This window comes from Myotis daubentonii, chromosome 12 (assembly GCF_963259705.1).
Source record: "Myotis daubentonii chromosome 12, mMyoDau2.1, whole genome shotgun sequence".
In the NCBI taxonomy this organism is placed as follows: domain Eukaryota; kingdom Metazoa; phylum Chordata; class Mammalia; order Chiroptera; family Vespertilionidae; genus Myotis; species Myotis daubentonii.
In genome coordinates, this window is record NC_081851.1 from 44,503,050 (window position 1) to 44,522,458 (window position 19,409).

General features: G+C 40.7%; 1 protein-coding gene across 1 annotated transcript; it reads left to right on the forward strand.

Moving 5' to 3' along the window:
* Positions 1 to 3,602: 3,602 nt before the first annotated feature.
* Positions 3,603 to 18,058, forward strand: CCT4 (chaperonin containing TCP1 subunit 4). The gene is made up of 14 exons (XM_059659674.1): positions 3,603 to 3,873; positions 7,056 to 7,108; positions 8,693 to 8,782; positions 9,683 to 9,791; positions 10,737 to 10,879; positions 12,122 to 12,243; positions 12,598 to 12,730; positions 13,474 to 13,613; positions 14,533 to 14,629; positions 14,711 to 14,821; positions 14,917 to 15,047; positions 15,146 to 15,380; positions 17,503 to 17,616; positions 17,849 to 18,058. The coding sequence occupies exons 1-14, from the start codon at positions 3,747 to 3,749 to the stop codon at positions 17,861 to 17,863; spliced, it is 1,620 nt and encodes a 539-aa protein (XP_059515657.1). The 5' UTR covers positions 3,603 to 3,746; the 3' UTR covers positions 17,864 to 18,058.
* Positions 18,059 to 19,409: the final 1,351 nt, after the last annotated feature.

Genomic DNA, 19,409 nt, shown 5'->3' on the forward strand with positions numbered 1-19,409 from the left:
CACCTACCTATCTGGAGTGGCTGCTTCCTTCTTCAGTCTCTTCCTACCCTCCTTGTGGGAGGGGGAAGGGGGAAAGGGGGTGCTGGTTTTAGATTTCACCCAGGAAACTCCTGAGGTTACAAGCCAACAAGTAGCTCATGTTGCAGCGGAAATAGTGTGTCCCTGTGTTTAGAGGCATTAAAATCAGTAGTGTGTTAAGGCACAGTATGAATCTCATAGTGTAATGATGGGGTTCAGAACACACTACCCCAAAATATGGCACTATGGCATATTGAATATTTGAAGGAACACAAGAAACAAAATTTGGGAAATGACAGGTGCGAGAACTCTCTGACCTCTCCCTTCTCCCCTATAGCAGGTCATAAGATCCTCATGTGAGAGGTGCCCTTTCTATACCCAGAGCATTCTTTTTTTTTTTCTTTTTAAAATATATTTTATTGATTTTTTTACAGAGAGGAAGGGAGAGAGATAGAGAGTCAGAAACATCGATGAGAGAGAAACATCGATCAGCTGCCTCCTGCACATCTCCTACTGGGGATGTGCTCGCAATCCAGGTACATGCCCTTGACCAGAATCGAACCTGGGACCCTTCAGTCCGCAGGCCGACGCTCTATCCACTGAGCCAAACCGGTTTTGGTGATACCCAGAGCATTCTTATCTCCAAAGATGAGGAATGCCAAGAGGAATCTGAATGAACAGGCCTTGCTAAGTTTTTCCAGATTACTATCTTTAACTCATATCCTTGTCCTATTGTTGGCAGTGAAATAGTGTACTAGATGTTAAGTAAAGTCAGACTGGACCTCAGTTCAGCAACCTCAGTACTTGAATTCTACGAAAAAATCCAGAGCCAACACTCAAACTATAAGCACAAGTTTACTTAGAAAGCCACAGAGGTAGAAGTGATCTATAGAAGAAATGGGTTCAGAAAACAAATTATAGAGCCAAAAGAAGGGATCCTTAGAGCTTAGGAGAGAGAAGGGTGACTGGGAAAGGTGCTGGCTTGCCAGAAAGGGAGAGAGCCCTCGGTCCTCCATCCTTAAGGCTTTTAAAAATATATGTATATTTTTTTTATTGATTTCAGAGAGAAAGGAGAGAGAGAGAGAGAGAGAGAGAGAGAGAGAGAGAGAGAGAGAGAAACATCAATGATGCGAATCATTGGTTGTCTCTTTTGTACGCCCCTTACTGGGAGTTGAGACCGAAACCCGGGCATGTGCCCTGACCAGAAATCAGTCTGTCACATCCAGGGTCATAGATCGATGTTCAACCACTGAGCCACACCAGCCAGGCCATCCTAAGGGCTTTTAAGGGTGAGGATTTTAAGGAGGTACCCGGGGAGGATCTCAAGAGACTATTCATCAAATTTCCAGGTGTGTCCTTTCAGGGTTGTCTCCACTGATTGGTTGGCACCAGTGCAGGGGGTCATTAGTCAATGTAGCTGGTTCTGATCTCAGCCATGGCAACACTTACCTGATCTTGCTGTGTTTTTTTTTGGGGGGGGGGGGGCTAGAGCTGAAACACAACTGAGGCCTAGATGTTATCTCCAGGAGTTCATGCTTAAGAAAGTGGTTGTGCAAGGGCCCAGATGGGATTTGCATGAGGCCACTCTTCGGCTCCTTGTTCCTCCTCTAGGGCGTCTACTACATGACTACCAACATACCAGGGGAGGAAAGGTCAGGGGAGGGTCTGAGCTGCATGGCCAGGATATGGAAGTTCAGGGGGTCTAAACCAAATGACCAGCCGCTTGCTAGGGGAGGAAGGATTACCCTAGGGTCGAGGTCCTTGTTTTCCCAGTTTTGCCCATTACGAGGCACCTCCACCCTGGTGACCTTCTGTACTTGGCCCATGGTCCTTGCTCTGCTCACTCTGTCTAACTGCCTACCACACTATCATATTTCCCCACAACTTTCCACTCATCAAATCTAGCATAAAACGCTGAGGTTTAACCACTTTTCAGGTGTTCATTTCCTCACCAAGGTTCCCATGTCACATAAAACTTATATTAAATAAATATGTGTGCTTTTCTCTTATTAATGTCTTTTGTGACAGAGTGCCAGTCAAGAATCCAAGAAGGTAGAAGAAAAGATCTTTTCCTGCCCTAGCAGGTTTGGCTCAGTGGATAGAGGACCAAAGGATCCCGGGTTCAATTCCGGCCAAGGGCACATACCTTGGTTGCAGGCTCCTCCTCGGGCCCAGGGCTCGTGCAGGAGGCAATCATGTGTTTCTCTCACATCGATGTTTCTCTGTCTTTCCCTCTCTCTTCCACTCTCCCTAAAAATCAATGGAAAAAATATCCTCTGGTGAGGATTAAAAAAAAATAATCTTTTCCTGCCCTACAGTAGCAAACGTGGACCAGGAGCCCAAAGTTATAAACCTGAAAAGGTAAACAGGACCTGGATCAGAGAAATGGGTATTTTACACATAAAGGGGACATTTATTCTTGGTTGTTGAGGAGTTACTGAAGGTTTTAAGTAGGGGAGTAATAACATCCCATTTGAGTTTGTGGAAAACAAACTGGAGGAGCAGGAAAAGCCAAAAGTTAGACCATCACAGTAATGAAATAGATGATCATGTGAGTCTAAGGCAGGGGCACTTAGGTTGCAGAATAGAGATTCCTGATATTAAGAATGTGAAATGATGCCCAGTAGGTGTGGCTCAGTGGTTGAGCGTGACCTATGAACCCGAAGATTAAGTTGGATCCCCCCTCCGGGCACATGCCTGGGTTACCCCAGGATCCCCAGAAGGGGGCATGCAGCGGACTGACAGCCGATGAATGATTCTCATCATTGATGGTTCCATCTACCTCTCCCTCTCCTTTCCTCTCTGAAATCAATAAAAAAATTTTTTTTTAAAAAGGGCAAAATTCGCAGGCTTTAGATGAGGGAAGGGAGAGCAGAATAAAAAGAAGTTATTTCACAGGATTGTTGTGAGGATTAAAAGCGCTAGAGGGTGTAACGGGATTAGCATTGGGCGGGACTGAATGATCGTCATTAAAATGACTCCGAGAACCGGTGTCCATGTAATGTAGTAAAAACTAGTGCAAAACGAGGGCGTTGTATATCGACTAGTGAAGCAGCCCTGATCGGGCAGGCAAGCACAGCTCCAAAACTTTTAAGATTCTCTACCATTTAACGAGGGTGTATTTTAATCTATAACTACCATTCAGTATCAATCAGCAGGAGACAACCAGCCCTAACACTTCACGCAAAGGAAACCAGACGCACATCTCAAATCTCTCTCCTCCGATTCCCTTTCAAAATGAGTAAAATAATAAATAAAAAAAATACACGGCCTGACAAAACCCGGCTCAGCCCAAAGCGGTAGGGAGCAATCCAGGCGCGAACTACACCTCCAGTGAAGGGACCTCACAGCCGAGGACCCGGAAGTGGGAGGTAGGGCTGTCCCAAAGCGCGCCTTTAAAATAGAGGGTTGTCCTCTCTACTACACAGGAGTTAGCCCCGCCGCGGCCCCCACCGGATTTCAACAATCCTGTGAAATCCTCTGCAAGCCCAGAGGTCCCCGGTGCAGTCCCGTCATCGGGCGGGCGGCGGGCAGCCTGCTACGTCACGCCGGCGCCGCGCCGCCAGGCAGGCCCTCTTCTCCGTCTCCGCCCCCTCCTCCTCCCGGAGCAGGCGCTGCATTCTGGAAGGTTCGTGAAGGCGTTGGGCGCGTTCTCTTACTTCGCAGCCGGCCAGAATCCGCGTCCATCCGTCCTTCCCGAGCCCCACGCGGACCCAGCCCAGCTCGCCATGCCCGAGAACGTGGCACCCCGGAGCGGGGCGCCCGCCGGGGCTGCCGGCGGCCGCTACAAAAGCGCCTATCAGGACCGGGATAAGCCGGCCCAGATCCGCTTCAGCAACATCTCCGCGGCCAAAGGTATCGCTCCCGGGGCCTAGCCCGCGGCCCTCCGGGGTCGGGCTCTGCGTTCTCGCCCTGCTTTTGGGTGGTCATGGTTCAGTGATCCCCTCTTGTCCTTAAGGAGCGGCAGTCCCGTGAGAGGATCCTACTATTTCGACCCGGAGTGTGGACTTTCCGCATTCCGGGACCTGGACGCCCGTAGTTGTTCAGCCTGTTCACTCACGCTTGTAGCGGTCCCTGGGGTTCTGACAGTTAAGCCCTGTCACTGATCTGCCTATTGGTCCCACTAGTAAAATGTCTGCACGATACTTACCAGCTCTCTTGTTCTTATAAGAATAACATTTAAATAAGTTTTCCTCGCTCAGCTGTTGAGTCGAATTGGATAAGCTCTTCACGCTGAAGTTGGGGCGGGCCCTTCGTGTTGGGCTGTGGGGAACAGATTTGCCCGTTTTGCTTGGGAATAATTGTGGAAAGCTACATTGTGCGTTTACGTTCTCTAGGCATGTGCAACCCAACACAAGCAAACCAGGAAACATGAACAGTTTGCCAGAGTTGGATTTTTGGGTAGAACACTTTGGCCATCAAGACCCGCGTTTCGTGCTCTGTTGCCGTTACGTCGTGGCTTTGTAACCTGTAATCTCTAGGCGAGGCTTTCTTACCCATAAAATTGAGGAGAAAAATGTTTCTTACTAGAGTTGTGAGGATTAAGAGAAAACTAATTCAGATAGATTCTGGAAGGAAAGGTGAGAACAAGGCTTAAGAGATTGTGATGTGTATTGAGGAAAAGTGAGTATTTCATTCGGGTTAGAAAATGAGCAGGAGAAAAGGGGGGGGGGGGGGGAATGATCATGAAAGTGAGATGGGAAGGATAGGGTTTTGCCAAATCTTGAAGGGCCTGGTGTCCTGGAGAGGCTTTGCACAACTGCCCTGGCTAGAAACCATTTTTCAGTAGAATGAGTTAAAGCTAACTTGCAGGGTTGCTGTGGGCATTAAGTAAGAAAGCGTATGAAGAGCCCCATATATAAAATACAGCCTTACAAATACGTATTTGAGGTCGTCATCTGAAGTGACTGAGGGTGTGATGATGCTAAAGAAACAGATACAGCAGGCCCTCGAGTAATGCTTTGTTCAATGTGGTTTCTTTATATTGTTGATAAAGACGCCCTAGTAACTTACCTGTTGTGTTTATCAATTCGCCTGTGGTAAAATTGGTTTCCTTATATGTCATTTGGCTGTAATTCCAAGAACCTATCAATGACATTGAGGACTTGCTGTGCACTGGAGGAAGGGTGGTGGAATAAGAATAGGTTCGGATATGGGCCTGATGAGTTGGAGAGGTCAAAATGACCAGGTGAGTAGATTTAGGGAGTCATTTGGAAATTCAGGAGAGAATATACCTGGAAGTAAAGATGGGGTAGGTAGTTATCTAGGGGGCATAGTGGAGGCTTAGATTTATTATGTTAGAAACAAGATGTTAAATTCTGGGGCCATGTGGAGGGTCAAAAGAGCTATATAATAAGATTTTAAACAAACAAAGAAGATACAGCATGGAAGGTTTACTTAGGTGATCTTTGAAACAGCAGTGAACAGAGAATTGAAACTGGACAAGGGAAATATGCATGTGGGGAAGAGAGACCACCTAGAGACTCAGAGCAAAATAACACAGCTAGTCTTTCCAAGTCAGACAAAACTTACAAACTAATTGAGAAAAGCTGCTGCAATGTGCATCTTTAGTTAAATTCAGGGAGCCAGTTTGTATATATATATTTTATTGATTTTTTACAGAGAGAAGGGGGGGGGAGAGAGAGAGTTAGAAACATCGATCAGCTGCCTCCTGCACACCTCCCACTGGGGATGTGCCCACAACCAAGGTACATGCCCTTGACTGGAATCGAACCTGGGACCTTTCAGTCTGCAGGCTGACGCTCTATCCACTGAGCCAAACTGGTTAGGGCAGGGAGCCAGTTTTTTATTTTGATCTTATATCTAGGTCTATTCTGTATGAGTCATTTAACAGACAATACAGTGTGCCACGTGGTGTATGTTAAACTTCAGACACTTTGGGAGATGTTAAGCATATATAATGTGTGTTTTTCTAGTGTCTTCAAGTAGATGAATTAAGGGCATTCTTTCTTTTTTTAAAAATTGATTTTAAAGAGAGTAGGGGAGAGAGAAAAACATAGATGTGAGAGAGAAACATTGATCCATTGCCTCCCATGCGCACCCAGACTGGGGATCCAGCCCACCACCTTTTGATGTATGGGATGACTCCAACCATTTGAGCCACCCCAGCCAGCGAATTGGTTGGTCTGCTTGTAGAATTATGGCCATGAGAGGCCACTAAAATTGCTTGGAAGGCTAATAATATTGACTGGGCAATTAGGAACAGCAGTCTCAAACTATGAAATAATTAGGTAGAAAACAATTTTTAAATTACATCAAATATTTTCTCAACTCTTTTAGATTATCTATTATTGTTCACAAGGCGGGGAGCCTTATGCTAGCTGTGGAGTACACAGAAACTATTAATGTACAGTTTCAACCCTATGTATATGGAGTGAGATGGTATGTGTGAAAGGGAAATATTTAATCAGTTGTCCAGACCTTGTCAAAGAAAAGGGGTCAAGTATTCATCAATTCCAATTTCTCTTAGAAGATAGTAAGAGAACTAAAATAGAAACAGTCTCATGAACAGATAATAAGAATAAGTAAGTTTGGCATGGTAGACTGTATATCTATAGATGTTTCATAACATTGATAATGATGAAAACTGATTTTAGTTTTGTGTTTGTTTCTCATTTTTTGGAGGGAGGGGTCAAGTTAATTACATAGTATGGTAGGAGGTCTTGCCTGTCTTATTGCTGCTTGTCTTATTTTAAAGAATAGAGAAAAGAATACAGTCCTCATTCAGAGATAATATCATTTTGACATTTAAAGGAAGATTAGATAAACCCTCAAAATTTATTCTGTCATAGGCAGAGCATAAGGACTATGTATAGTGACTTTAGCATGAAGTGTGTGTCCTACAATTAAAGGAGTAAGTTACCCTGTTTCCAGTAGATTGTTATTACAACAATGAGTTTTCTTTAGTGGACATGGTAAAATGTTCTGCACAATATCCTTATAAGGACAGAAAGATCATTTGAGAAGAAAAGTAATTTGCTCTTTAAGAGTCTTCTTGATTTTGTCTTCCTTTGCAGCTGTTGCTGATGCTATTAGAACAAGCCTTGGACCAAAAGGAATGGATAAAATGGTAAAAATGAAATCATTCATTACTTATTGAATGCTGCTGTCTACACTGAAAGATTTTATTTTGGGGGAGAAAGAGAAACACATTTGTTGTTCCACTTACTTATGCGTTCATTGGTTGCTTCTTGTACTAGTATGTGCCCTAACTAGAGTTCAAACCCAAAACTTTGACATATCGGGATGATGCTCTTAACAACTGAGCTGTTTGGTCCCGGCCTCACACTGCAAGATCTTGATAGATGGAGGGTTAAGACATGTTGCTTAAAAAGTAACAAGTGTTAGAAAGGCACTTGAGAGTTGAGAAGAGTGATTATTTGGGAACGAGACAGGACTTAGCTATAATTCATATTTTGTTCAATGCTTTTTAAACAATGGAAATATATATGCAAAAGTAGTTACCTACTCTTTTTGTGTTGTTAGGAAATGTAGTAAAGCTAGGTGTAAGGGCTTGAGTTCAATGTTACTTATTGATGTAGCTCTGTGACCTGACAGGTCTTGGGTTTTAACTCTTCTGGCTTTGTTGAATGGCAGCATAAAACAGATGGCTTCCAATGACTTTTAGGTAATATGCCCCCATCTTTACTTCCTTTAGTGCCAGTTAATTTCCAAAATGAAAGATGAGGAAACAACATAGAGGACTGTCTGGATCAGCAGTCAACAACCTTTCAGACCTCACGGACCATCAGTGGTCCACAGACCACCAGTTGGCGGCAGATCATTATTCCTTCTGAATATTTAATATTTAATATCTGTCCCTGATAGTACTTCTTTTTGCTCTTTGCTGAGAATACTAAAAAATAACTTATGTGTTGACTATAAGAGTTGTGTATGTCAGTTGTAATTGAAAATTTTAAAGAGTTATACTAGAGGCCCGATTGCATGAAATTCATGCAAGGGGTTCAGCTGGAAAGTCATATGGATCTCCTGTCTAATTAGTGGCTCTCCTGTCTAATTAGCGTATTACACTCTTATTATAGATAATAAAAGGCTAATATGCAAATAGACCAAATGGCGGAATGACCACCAGGAGGCAGACGCTCAATGCAGGAGCTGCCCCCTGGTGGTCAGTGCACTCCCACAGGGGGAGCACAGGGCTCACAGCTGGTGAGCGCAACTGTGGTGGTGTGGCAGTGCTAAGGGTGTCTGACTGCCAGCTTAGGGCTGGGACTAAGCTGGCAGTCATTCATCCCCAGAGGGCTCCCAGGCTGAGGAACCCCCGCTCCCTACTGCACAAATTTTGTGCACCAGGTGTCTAGTTTTAAAAATAATAGCTAATTAATGGAAAAGGGAATTGTGTTCACATTCATGGTGCTGTATTTTGGGGCATCCATGGTATCAGTTCTCTTTTTCACAAATAAAAAAGTAATTGGAACAAAGCTAGCTGTTTTACTTGTAAAGCTAGACTATTATGCATACTTTTAGTGTAATGATTTATATTAGTATACAGTTTGAAATTTAGCACAGTTGTAAACTATGAGACATAATTTCTCTACCAAATTAATAGAGCTTTTAGGTTATCACATTAATACTGGATAAATAAAATAAATTTTGAAATCACAGCTTTAAAAAAAAATTTAAAACTTTTCAGATTCAAGATGGAAAAGGCGATGTGACCATTACAAATGATGGTGCCACCATTCTGAAACAAATGCAAGTGTTACATCCAGCAGCCAGAATGGTAAGTATAATTTTAGATTTTAAGTGTATGGTTTGATATTTGATAAACAGTTAAATTTGTTTTATTTGATCACATGATAGAATTCAAACATTGTGAATTTTAAAAAATTTATTATTATTATTTTTGTGTTTGAATCCTCACCCAAGGATATTTTTCCATTGATTTTTAGAGAGAGTGGAAGGGAGGGTGAGAAACGGAGAGAAAGAAACATGGATGTGAAAGATACACATTGATTGGTTGCCTCCCACATGTGCCCCACCCAAGCTGGGGATTGATTGAGCCTGCAACCGAGGTATGTGCCCTTGACTGGAATCGAACCTAGGACCCTTCAGTCTGCAGGCCAGCACTGTGTCCATTGAGTCAAACGGCTAGAGCAAGCATTGTGAATTTTTAAATTATGTAATGATGACTTTTTAAGTGAGTCAAATTATGCTCATACGGGGTCAGTTCAGATAAACTTGGCAAAGGACTCCAAAATGACACTGTAACCTCACCTGAATTCCCCATTTCATAACTCCTAAGGCTACAAGGTACCTATGGTATAACATTATACTCTCTGACAGGAACTTTTAAGTAGCTGGGAAGTAAATGTTTACAATCCACAGTCTGAACCGGAAATCATAATGTGTTTTTTATATATATAAGTAGAATTTTGTATGCCATAAATATGTGGGTTATCATTTTCTTTTCTTTTTTGGGAGGAGGGGAGGGATTATTTTAAAATGAAACCCAAGGTAGACAACAAATCCAAAGTTATGAGTTATATTGAATCTTAATAGTGTTGATAATAATCAAATTGTGACACTGATGTGAAGGCCATTTATATATTTTTATATTTGAATTAGATGTTATTAGGTTCTCACATTCTTATTGAACAACTTAAATGTTCTGTTCACTTAGCTGGTAGAGTTGTCTAAGGCACAAGATATAGAAGCAGGAGATGGCACTACATCAGTGGTCATCATTGCTGGCTCTCTCTTAGATTCCTGTACCAAGCTTCTTCAGAAAGGTAGGTAGAACATAGGACATACTTTATTCAAGTTACGTAATGTCTGATTTAAGATCTAATTTGGAATAATAATTTTACTAGGATTTTTTAGATTAAATTTTGCTATGTTTATTATATGAATTAGAAATGTTTTTCTTTTTGCTTCTCTTTTTTGCCGAACTTTTTAATTATTATTGAATTTGTTGGGGTGACATTGGTTAATAAAAGTATATGGGTTTCAAAAAAAAAGTATATGGGTTTCAGGTGTACAGTTCTGTAATACATCAACTGTACATTGTATTGTGTGTTCAAGACCCAAGTCAAGTCTGCTTCCATCGCCATTTATTCCCTGTATAGCCTCTTTAGCCAAGCTTTTTTTTCAAAGTGATTTTTGGAGAGAGAAAGATCAATCGGTTGCCTCCCGCAAGCGCCCCAACTGGGAATTGAACCTGTCACCCTTCTGTGTAAGGGCAGTGCTCCAACCAATTGAGGCACACTGGACAGGTCTAGCCAAACTTTTGATGGAATTTGATAGAATTTTGCTTTTCAAAAATAAGTGGTAGTGCTGTTGCTAATCTTAGGCTCTAGATGTGAATGGTGATTTGGGAGAGAAAGTATGGGTTCTTGCTCTAGTAAGTAGTGCTTAATCATAGTGGTGACTCTCCAGTCACTTATCCTACTTACGTAGATTTATGCTGTTTTTAAAAGTATTATCTTTGGTTTTCCTTTTAAATATCACATATGAGTGTGTAATTGAACTATTCCAAATTAAATGGAAATAAATTATTAGTCATAATTAACAGTTAAGGTTATACAAACCATTATAACTGAAGCATAAGCTAATCTATAGTTAATAATTTAAAATTTATGACTTTTGAAATTTTAACGAATAGAACATTTTTAAGTGTGTCAAATATGTAGCTTATTTGTTATATAATTAAGTAACTAGATTTTCACACATGACAGGGATTCATCCAACTATCATTTCGGAGTCATTCCAGAAGGCTTTGGAAAAGGGTGTTGAAGTATTGGTTGAAATGTCTCGACCTGTGGAACTGAGTGACAGAGAAACTTTGTTAAATAGTGCAGCCACTTCATTGAACTCAAAGGTGAGATGAGCGCTAAGGGATTGTTGTAAAATTACAGCTTAAGGTTTGTTAAGAACCACAGCTCCTATGCTGTGATTTTTGTTTGATGCTCTACAGTTCATAAATTCTCAAGAGTAGGTAACTAAAGTAATTTGTATAACTGAATTCAAGTAAAGTTTACTTCAAGATTGTCAGATAAATTGTATCCCCATTTTACAGATGGAAAATAAGTCTAGTGAAGTTAAATAACTCATCCAAGACCCACAATAAGGGATAGAACTAAAATTTGAACCAGGACAAGATTGCCCATCCATAGTCCATCTCTTAACTAATGTCTGTGCTGCTTTTCTTAGTTATCAAATTTAAAGCAATGACGTTTTAAATTTCTTGGGAAATTATGTCACCTGCTCTTTTCTGTCATGTCCAGTGTCACACTTTAGTTCTTTTTCATTTTCTTTTCATCCGCATTATATTGATATGTTCATTTTCTTCTAATGTTAAATTGAGAATTAGATAATATTGTTGAATGTCCCCAGAAATTAATATGACAGAATAGCATAATAGTTACAAGCATTGGTCTTAGAGTCTAGACCAGCCATGGGCAAATTACGGCCCGTTTGAAATGAATAAAACTAAAAAAAAAAAAAAAAAAAAAAAAAAGACCGTACCCTTTTATGTAATGATGTTTACCTTGAATTTATATTAGTTCACACAAACACTCCATCCATGCTTTTGTTCCAGCCCTCTGGTCCAGTTTAAGATCCCATTGTGGCCCTCGAGTCAAAAAGTTTGCCCACCCCTGGTCTAGACTGTTTGGGTTCAGTGCTGGCTCTATCACTTGACTAAGCTGTTTGACTATTTCAGTTTCTTCATTTGAAGATTGAATGATTATAGAAATGTAAAGTACTAAGACCACTGCCTGGCATATAGTGCTCAATAAATGTTAGCCACTAGCTAGTTTTACCAGCACCCTCAGTATTAGGGGTACACAAAAAAATATATAGCATCTGATCACAAATACATTTTAGATAAGAAACCACATGAAATTAATTTTGTTTTGGATTTCCTATAGAGTTGTTAGTACATATTTTTATTTCATCCCCTTGGTGACCGACAATCTGAATGGAAAAGACAGTTTGTATGGAATGTTTTCTCATATATTCTCACTTTCCCTCTTCCCCACCATCCAAAAAAAAGTGATATGTCAGTAAAGAACTAGAACTTTTTCTATTGTGAAACTGACTTTTTTTTTTCCAATTCTAGGTTGTCTCTCAGTATTCAAGTCTGCTTTCTCCAATGAGTGTAAATGCAGTAATGAAAGTGATTGACCCAGCCACAGCTACTGGTGTAGATCTTAGAGATATTAAAATAGTTAAGAAACTTGGGTAAGCATATCTGTTTATAACTTTAATGAATAAAAATTAATTTTGAAAGTAAGTTTAAGTTATTTCCAAAAATAAATAACTTTTAAATGAAAAATATCTAGGTGAAAGTCACAAAGCTTCTTTTTTATTTTCATGAGAATTTGTACTGGTATTAATCTGTGAATCTCAAGAATTTGTTTGCATTTCCTTATGATGGCAGGGAGTGTGATCAAAGAGGTTCAGGAATGGGACACTAATAAATGTGAATGAGGCTGAAACACATTTTATTGGACTGATGATTTTTAATCTGTTAGAAATCTAAACTTACAGATTTCTGCTCCCTGTTAACTATTCCCTTGCTTCCTTTTTTCTTAGTGGGACAATTGATGACTGTGAGTTGGTGGAAGGGCTGGTTCTCACTCAGAAGGTGGCAAATTCTGGTATAACCAGAGTCGAAAAGGCTAAAATTGGGCTTATTCAGTTTTGCTTATCTGCTCCCAAGACAGATGTAAGTAGAACCAAATAAAATTGATTTTTTATTTATATGTTTAACTTTCTAATAACTCGACTTTTATTCATTATTGTAAAAATAGAAAATACTGGTACTAGTGATAAGAAGTATTTATCTCAAAAGAATTAATAAAATTTAAATAAATGGCAGAAAATTGTTGGATGCCAAAACATGACAAAGTAACAAGGATGCAAATGAAATTATTTCAGTAAAATATTTGTATAAAGAGAATGGGCATATTCAGGAAATAATCATTTTACATTTTTTAATTATCAAAATGTACTTGAATGTATATAGACACATATGACAGCATAAAAGATCTACAATAAGGTTGGTGTATATTCATCTTTCCAGACCTTTTTTTTCTAGTGTGTGTGTGTGTACACACATGAATATATTTCTTTTATTGATTTCAGAGAGGAAGCGAGAGGGAGAGATAGAAACATCAATGATGAGAATCATTGATTGGCTGCCTCCTGCACGCCCCCTACTGGGGATCAAGTCTGCAACCCAGGCATGTGCCCTGACCATGGGGAGTGGAACTGTGACCTGATTCATAGGTCAACGCTCAACCACTGAGCCGTGCCACCTGGGCTTTCCAGACTTTTTGTATGCATGTTTGTATATAATATTTGGTATGATTTTGCTTGAATTTATACTATAATATTTTCATTAAAAACATTTTTCACTTTAAAACTTGTATATGCAAAGTATTGATATGTTGTTTCTTTTCTAAACAGATGGATAATCAGATAGTAGTTTCTGACTATGTCCAGATGGACCGAGTGCTTCGAGAGGAGAGAGCCTATATTCTAAACTTAGTGAAGCAAATTAAAAAAACAGGATGTAATGTTCTTCTCATACAAAAGTCTATTCTAAGGTATGCAGCTATTATGTTTACTTCTTAATAATAACTTATTTTGGATCCCCTCTAGCAATTTTTACAGAACCATTTGAGGTAGATAAACCACTAGGCAGCTAAAGAATCTGCATTTTGGGGCATTCTGATGAATACTCTAAAACAGGTTCTTTTCCCATTGTGATCATTTAAATGTGGGGTGTATAATCTTTCTAGCCAATATCCTAGATGTTAAGTAAATGGAATGCTTTGTTTTTCAGTGTTTCCTTCTAATATGTAGACACATTCCCATGTATTCTATTAATACATTATGCCAGAAGGTATTGTGGATGCTCATTGATGAAGAGTTCGTATACCTGGTTCTCATCCCAAGCCATATAATATATAGTAATCTTGTTTTTTAATATGATTATAGTCTTGGGATGGAAAAATTTGGATTTTTTTTTTTAACAGTGATTTTAGAGAAACATCGATTTATTGTTCCACTTATTTATGCATTCATTGGTTGCTTTTTGTATGTGCCGGCAACCTTAGTGTATCAGGACAATGCACTAATCATTCTTCTAAATCAGGAAGTATCAAAGTTTTAATTATCAGAGAGATGCTTACTTAGTATTTTATTTTATTTTTTTTTTATATTAATTTTTTTTTTTATTAGTTAAGGTATTACAAATGTGTCCTCATCCCCCCCATTAACCCCCAACCTCCCCCCCCCCACACAAACTCATGCTCCCATCCCCCCTTACTTAGTATTTTAAAAAAACAATGACATGGTTATTTTGTGTGTTTTACAAATAGTGTCATTGGGGTATGTTTTAATATTATCCATTGGGAATCACCGCACATTGTTCATTAGTAAAATAAAGAAAACGTTAAAAAATGGTTGAACCGCAAATATTTTTAACCTAGGATTGACATAATGACTGATTTTTTATTGTAGAGATGCTCTAAGTGATCTTGCATTACATTTCCTAAACAAAATGAAGATTATGGTGGTTAAGGATATTGAAAGAGAAGATATTGAATTCATTTGTAAGGTAAAATATTCTAACATCTGTATGTGTGAAAATGTCCAATTATCAAATGTTTTAATTTGAGGATTTGATTATTTTTCCCAGACGATTGGAACCAAGCCAGTTGCTCATATTGACCAGTTCACTGCTGACATGCTGGGATCAGCTGAGTTAGCTGAGGAGGTCAATTTAAACGGTTCTGGCAAACTGCTCAAGGTAACAGTATTATAATTAAGCTTTATTTGCCTGGAGTTTTTTTGTTTGTTTTAATCTTTATCCCAAATACCTAATTTGATATATGTTTACTGAAGATTACAGGCTGTGCAAGCCCTGCAAAAACAGTTACAATTGTTGTTCGTGGATCTAACAAATTGGTCATTGAAGAAGCTGAGCGCTCTATTCATGATGCCCTATGTGTCATTCGCTGTTTAGTGAAGAATAGGTAATATGAATTGCTAAGTAATATTTAGAACATTAAAACTGTATTTTGACTGTTTTAAAGGTGTAGATGTAAGCTAAAAATATGTTTGTGAATTTCAGAGCTCTTATTGCAGGAGGTGGTGCGCCAGAAATAGAGTTGGCTCTACGGTTAACTGAATATTCACGAACATTGAGTGGTATGGAATCCTACTGCGTTCGTGCTTTTGCAGATGCGATGGAAGTAATTCCATCAACACTAGCTGAAAATGCTGGCCTGAATCCCATTTCTACAGTAACAGAACTAAGAAACCGTCATGCCCAAGGAGAAAAAACTACTGGCATTAATGTCCGAAAGGTAATAGTTTAATTTTTAATTATTGCAGAAAATATTAATTAATATAACATTTTTAAAGCTTTGTAATTATCTGTTGAATGAAAAGCTTTGTAATTAAAAGTAAAATAGGATTTAAATATTAGGCCTGCAGGATAATTTATGTTATTGAGTGAGAATGAAGATGGATTATGTCTTAAGTGAAAAGTATTATCTGTTCATTAGCTCTGCCAACTTATTGGCTGATTTTTGGCATATTACATAGTCTGTGCTTCAGTTTTCTCAATTGTAAAAACAGAGACTAATTAATAGGTCCCTTGTAGGCTAATTGTGAGAATTAAATATATTATTAACAAGAATGCTCTTACAAAGATGTCTGGCATAGAGAAAACTCTAAGTATTTACCATTGCTGCTGTTGTGACCACCAGCCTAATGAAGTCAGTCACTAGGGTAAACACATAGAACAGTAATTTCCCCTTTTGTGTATGTCCCTTTTTATTGAGGAGAAATAATACTTAATTTGGGGGGGGGGGGAAGCTAACAATCCAAGGCTACATTTTTTTAATAGAATAGAATTCCAAAGGAGGGCACATTATGAAGATGTAGCTTTCATTGGTAGGGTATGAGGAAATTTCAGAAGGGGGAGCGAATGGTTTACAGGTGAGAGAGCCCAAGAAGTTTCTAATTTCGTCTAGAGTGGAAATTATATATTGGTAATACACTGGACTTTCAGGTTGGAAAGATCAGATAAAAGCTAACATGAGGTATGGTTTTTATTTTATTCCAGTAGTTGGAAGCCACTAACGTTTTGTTAACCAAGAGGCTAAGATGATGAAATGGGTATTTTAAGGTGGGAACACAGGAGATGGGGTTGTTTGTGATGGCCATCAGCAGTAATCCTTAGGAGAATGGGACTATGATAGTGGCAATAAGAATTTATAAGTGAGATTTGGGAGAGATGTTAAGGCAGAGCAGGATACGTAGGAGGAGGGTTTTATATATATATATATATATATATATATATATATATATATATATATATATATATATTAGAAGCCCAGTGCACGAATTCATGTACCTTGAAAGGAACTAGGTCGGGAGGCTGTGGTAGGCACAGGGGCGGGTCTCGGCCCATCCTCCGCACCCCTGCCCAGCCCCTCCTGCCCTGGCCCCCAGTCCTCTGCAGCCCCATTCCCGCCACCTCTGCTCCCATGCGCTGATGGCGCCAGCCCTGCTTGCACCCTCTGACAGCACAGAGTGATTGGTGCCAGCAGTGGGTGCGATCGGCGGCGGCTGCCCTGATCCCCCCTCAGGAGCATGGGGAGGTGAAGCCCTTAAGGCAATCAGGGCTAGCAGCCGCCACTCGCACCCGCTGATGGTGCTGAGTGATTGGGACCTGCGCCAGGCACCGGCAGTGGGTGCAAGCATTAGCTCTGGCACTGACAGTGGGTGCGAGCGGGGCTGGCAGCAGGCGCAGCACCAGGCAGGACCGCAGTGCATGGGAGCAAAGTATTTTCAGTAACCACCAGAGTCTCACCCCAATGACAGCAACTGGCGCCTTGCCTTGGTCTGGCACCCCCACTCACGTGCTCCACCATCCTGCCATGGCCAGTGCCCGCCATGTTCTGCACATGCCCCTTGGTGGTCAGTGCACATCATAGTGACTAGTTCAGTTGTTTCGGTCTATTTGCATATTAGCATTTTATTACATAGGATATTTTATTGATTTCAGATAGAAAGGAAGGGAGAGGGGGAGAGAGATAGAAATATCAATGATGAGAGAGAATCATTGATTGGCTGCCTCCTGCATGCCCCCCTACTGGGGATTGAGCCTGCAACCCAGGCATATGCCATTTACTGGAATTGAACCCAGGACGCTTCAGTCTGTAAGCTGACACTCTATCCACTGAGCCAAACCAGCTAGGGCCTTAGAGGAGATTTGAAGTTAGGATTTGGGGGATCCAGCATTAATTTTTCCAAATTTTAGTTGAAATACAACCTATAGTGTAGAAAATAGCTTACTTAGAGAGTATCTTATTCTAAACTAGAGTAAGGGAAAACTTAAAAAGGCCTTGATTAATACTGATAACTAGTTGGTGATGTGTATAATTACAAACACTAAAAGCAATTTGTGCTCATTTGCAGGGTGGTATTTCCAACATTTTGGAGGAGCTGGTTGTCCAGCCTCTGTTGGTTTCAGTTAGTGCACTGACTCTAGCGACTGAAACTGTCCGGAGCATCCTGAAAATTGATGATGTGGTATGTATAGGTTGGGAATTTTCCTACAAGGTCAAAAAGGTATATCTTTTAAGAGATTTTTGGGGGTGTTTGTAACTAATAGTTTGCTAGTCATCAAGGTGATAACAGTTCATCCTCTTGCAGTCTTTTTTCACTTGTAATAATAGGGGTGATTTGGATAACTGCTTAAATGTCTTCCAGCCTTAAAATTCTATTATTACAGGTTTTGAAACTCAAGTTTTTCTTTTGTCAGGTAAACACTCGGTAATCTGGATAACACTGGCTGACTGGCACCATCATGGCCACTAATAGTGCAGCTGGAGTGGAAGATCACTGGTGTTTCTTGTTCTTCGGAATATTGTTTCCCCTATGAATTCCTGGGCCTGTTCTTCCAGTTTGCATTTACTTGAAATTGTATTGACACAGTTTAATGGAAATATTAAAGATTTGGTTTCAAAAGGCAGATTAATTTATTCCTGCTTCCCCCGGTCCCCAAATATTGCTTTTTCAGACACTTGAAAAACCTATATAACAAAAGGCAATGGATTCGCAAAGTAATATATATACTGTTTGAAAAGTTAACAGTACAGAAAGACACAAATTGAAAAATGAAAGGCTTCCTCTACCCTATAATCCTAATCCCTTTCTTCAAGAATTAGCACTGTTTTGTTCATTGAGATTCCTTGTACACATTAAGTAGCAAATATCCTATATAAGAAGAGGCTACTATGCAAGTGGTCATGACGCCCTCACGCTGTAATGATGGATCAGCAGAGACTGCACAGAGGGCAGAGCTGCCCTGTTGCTCCGGAGACAGGGCGGAAGTGGGGAGGCACCCGAGGAGGCGGGACCAGCCCAAGTGACTCGAAGTACTGAGGGTGGGGCTTGAAGCAGCCCTCTGGTCCTAGGGGTCCGGGCAGGGCCAGGCACACTCGAGCTCTGGGTGGAGAGGTTAGGTTGTCAAGATGGGGTGGTGGGTGCGACTTACGGGTGCCGTGGCAGGCGGGACTTCTGGAGCATCACAGGGTACTGGCAGTGTCCAAGGAGCGTGCGAGGCTTTGCCAGGCGGGGGACATGGCCCTAATGGCGGGTTAGGCCTAGAGGACCTTAACACGCTCATGATTTAATCGTGCACTTTAACATTTGTGCACTGGCAGGGTCCCTCAGCCAGGCCTGTGCCCTTTGGCAGTTTGGGACCCCTTGGGGGATGTCTGCCTGCCACGGAGACAGGCGGGAGAGGCTCCTGCCACTGGCACTGCGCTCAGCCAGAATCCAGGCTTGCTGTCCCTTGGTGCTGCCTCGGAGGCAGGAGAGAATCTCACCACCAATGCACTCGCCAGCAGAAAACCCAGCTTCTGGTTGAGCAGCGCTCCCCCTGTGGGAGCACATTGACCACCAGGGAACAGCTCCTGTGTTGAGTGTCTGCCCCCTGGTGGTCAGTGCATGTCATTCTGCCAGTCGATTTGCATATTAGGGTTTTATTATAAAGGCTATTTCATTTTTAACACGTTAAGCGCCAAGCCTGGTTTGTCTTCCTTTCTGTTTAGCCTGCGATATCCGATTTCACCAATATGCTGGCGGCATCAGTGACTGACCGGTCCAAATGGAAAGTATAGTGTTAGTCAACAGCAGAGTATGCCTCTGCTTTTATTTTTCTTCATGGCACGTTGCCAGTGTTTATTTTTTCTTTTTAAAAAAAATATATTTATTGATTTTTTTACAGAGAGGAAGGGAGAGGGATAGAGAGAAACAACATGAGAGAGAAGAAACACCCATCAGCTGCCTCCTGCACACCCCCTACTGGGAATGTGCCT

What these genes read in the sequence shown, in the direction of transcription:
- CCT4 (XM_059659674.1), top strand. Translation starts at nt 3,747, where the DNA reads ATGCCCGAGAACGTGGCACCCCGGAGCGGGGCGCCCGCCGGGGCTGCC. An exon ending in CCACTTCATTGAACTCAAAG is followed by an intron (nt 10,880 to 12,121) that starts GTGAGATGAGCG and finishes TTCCAATTCTAG; the next exon opens with GTTGTCTCTCAGTATTCAAG. An exon ending in ATATTGAATTCATTTGTAAG is followed by an intron (nt 14,630 to 14,710) that starts GTAAAATATTCT and finishes TATTTTTCCCAG; the next exon opens with ACGATTGGAACCAAGCCAGT.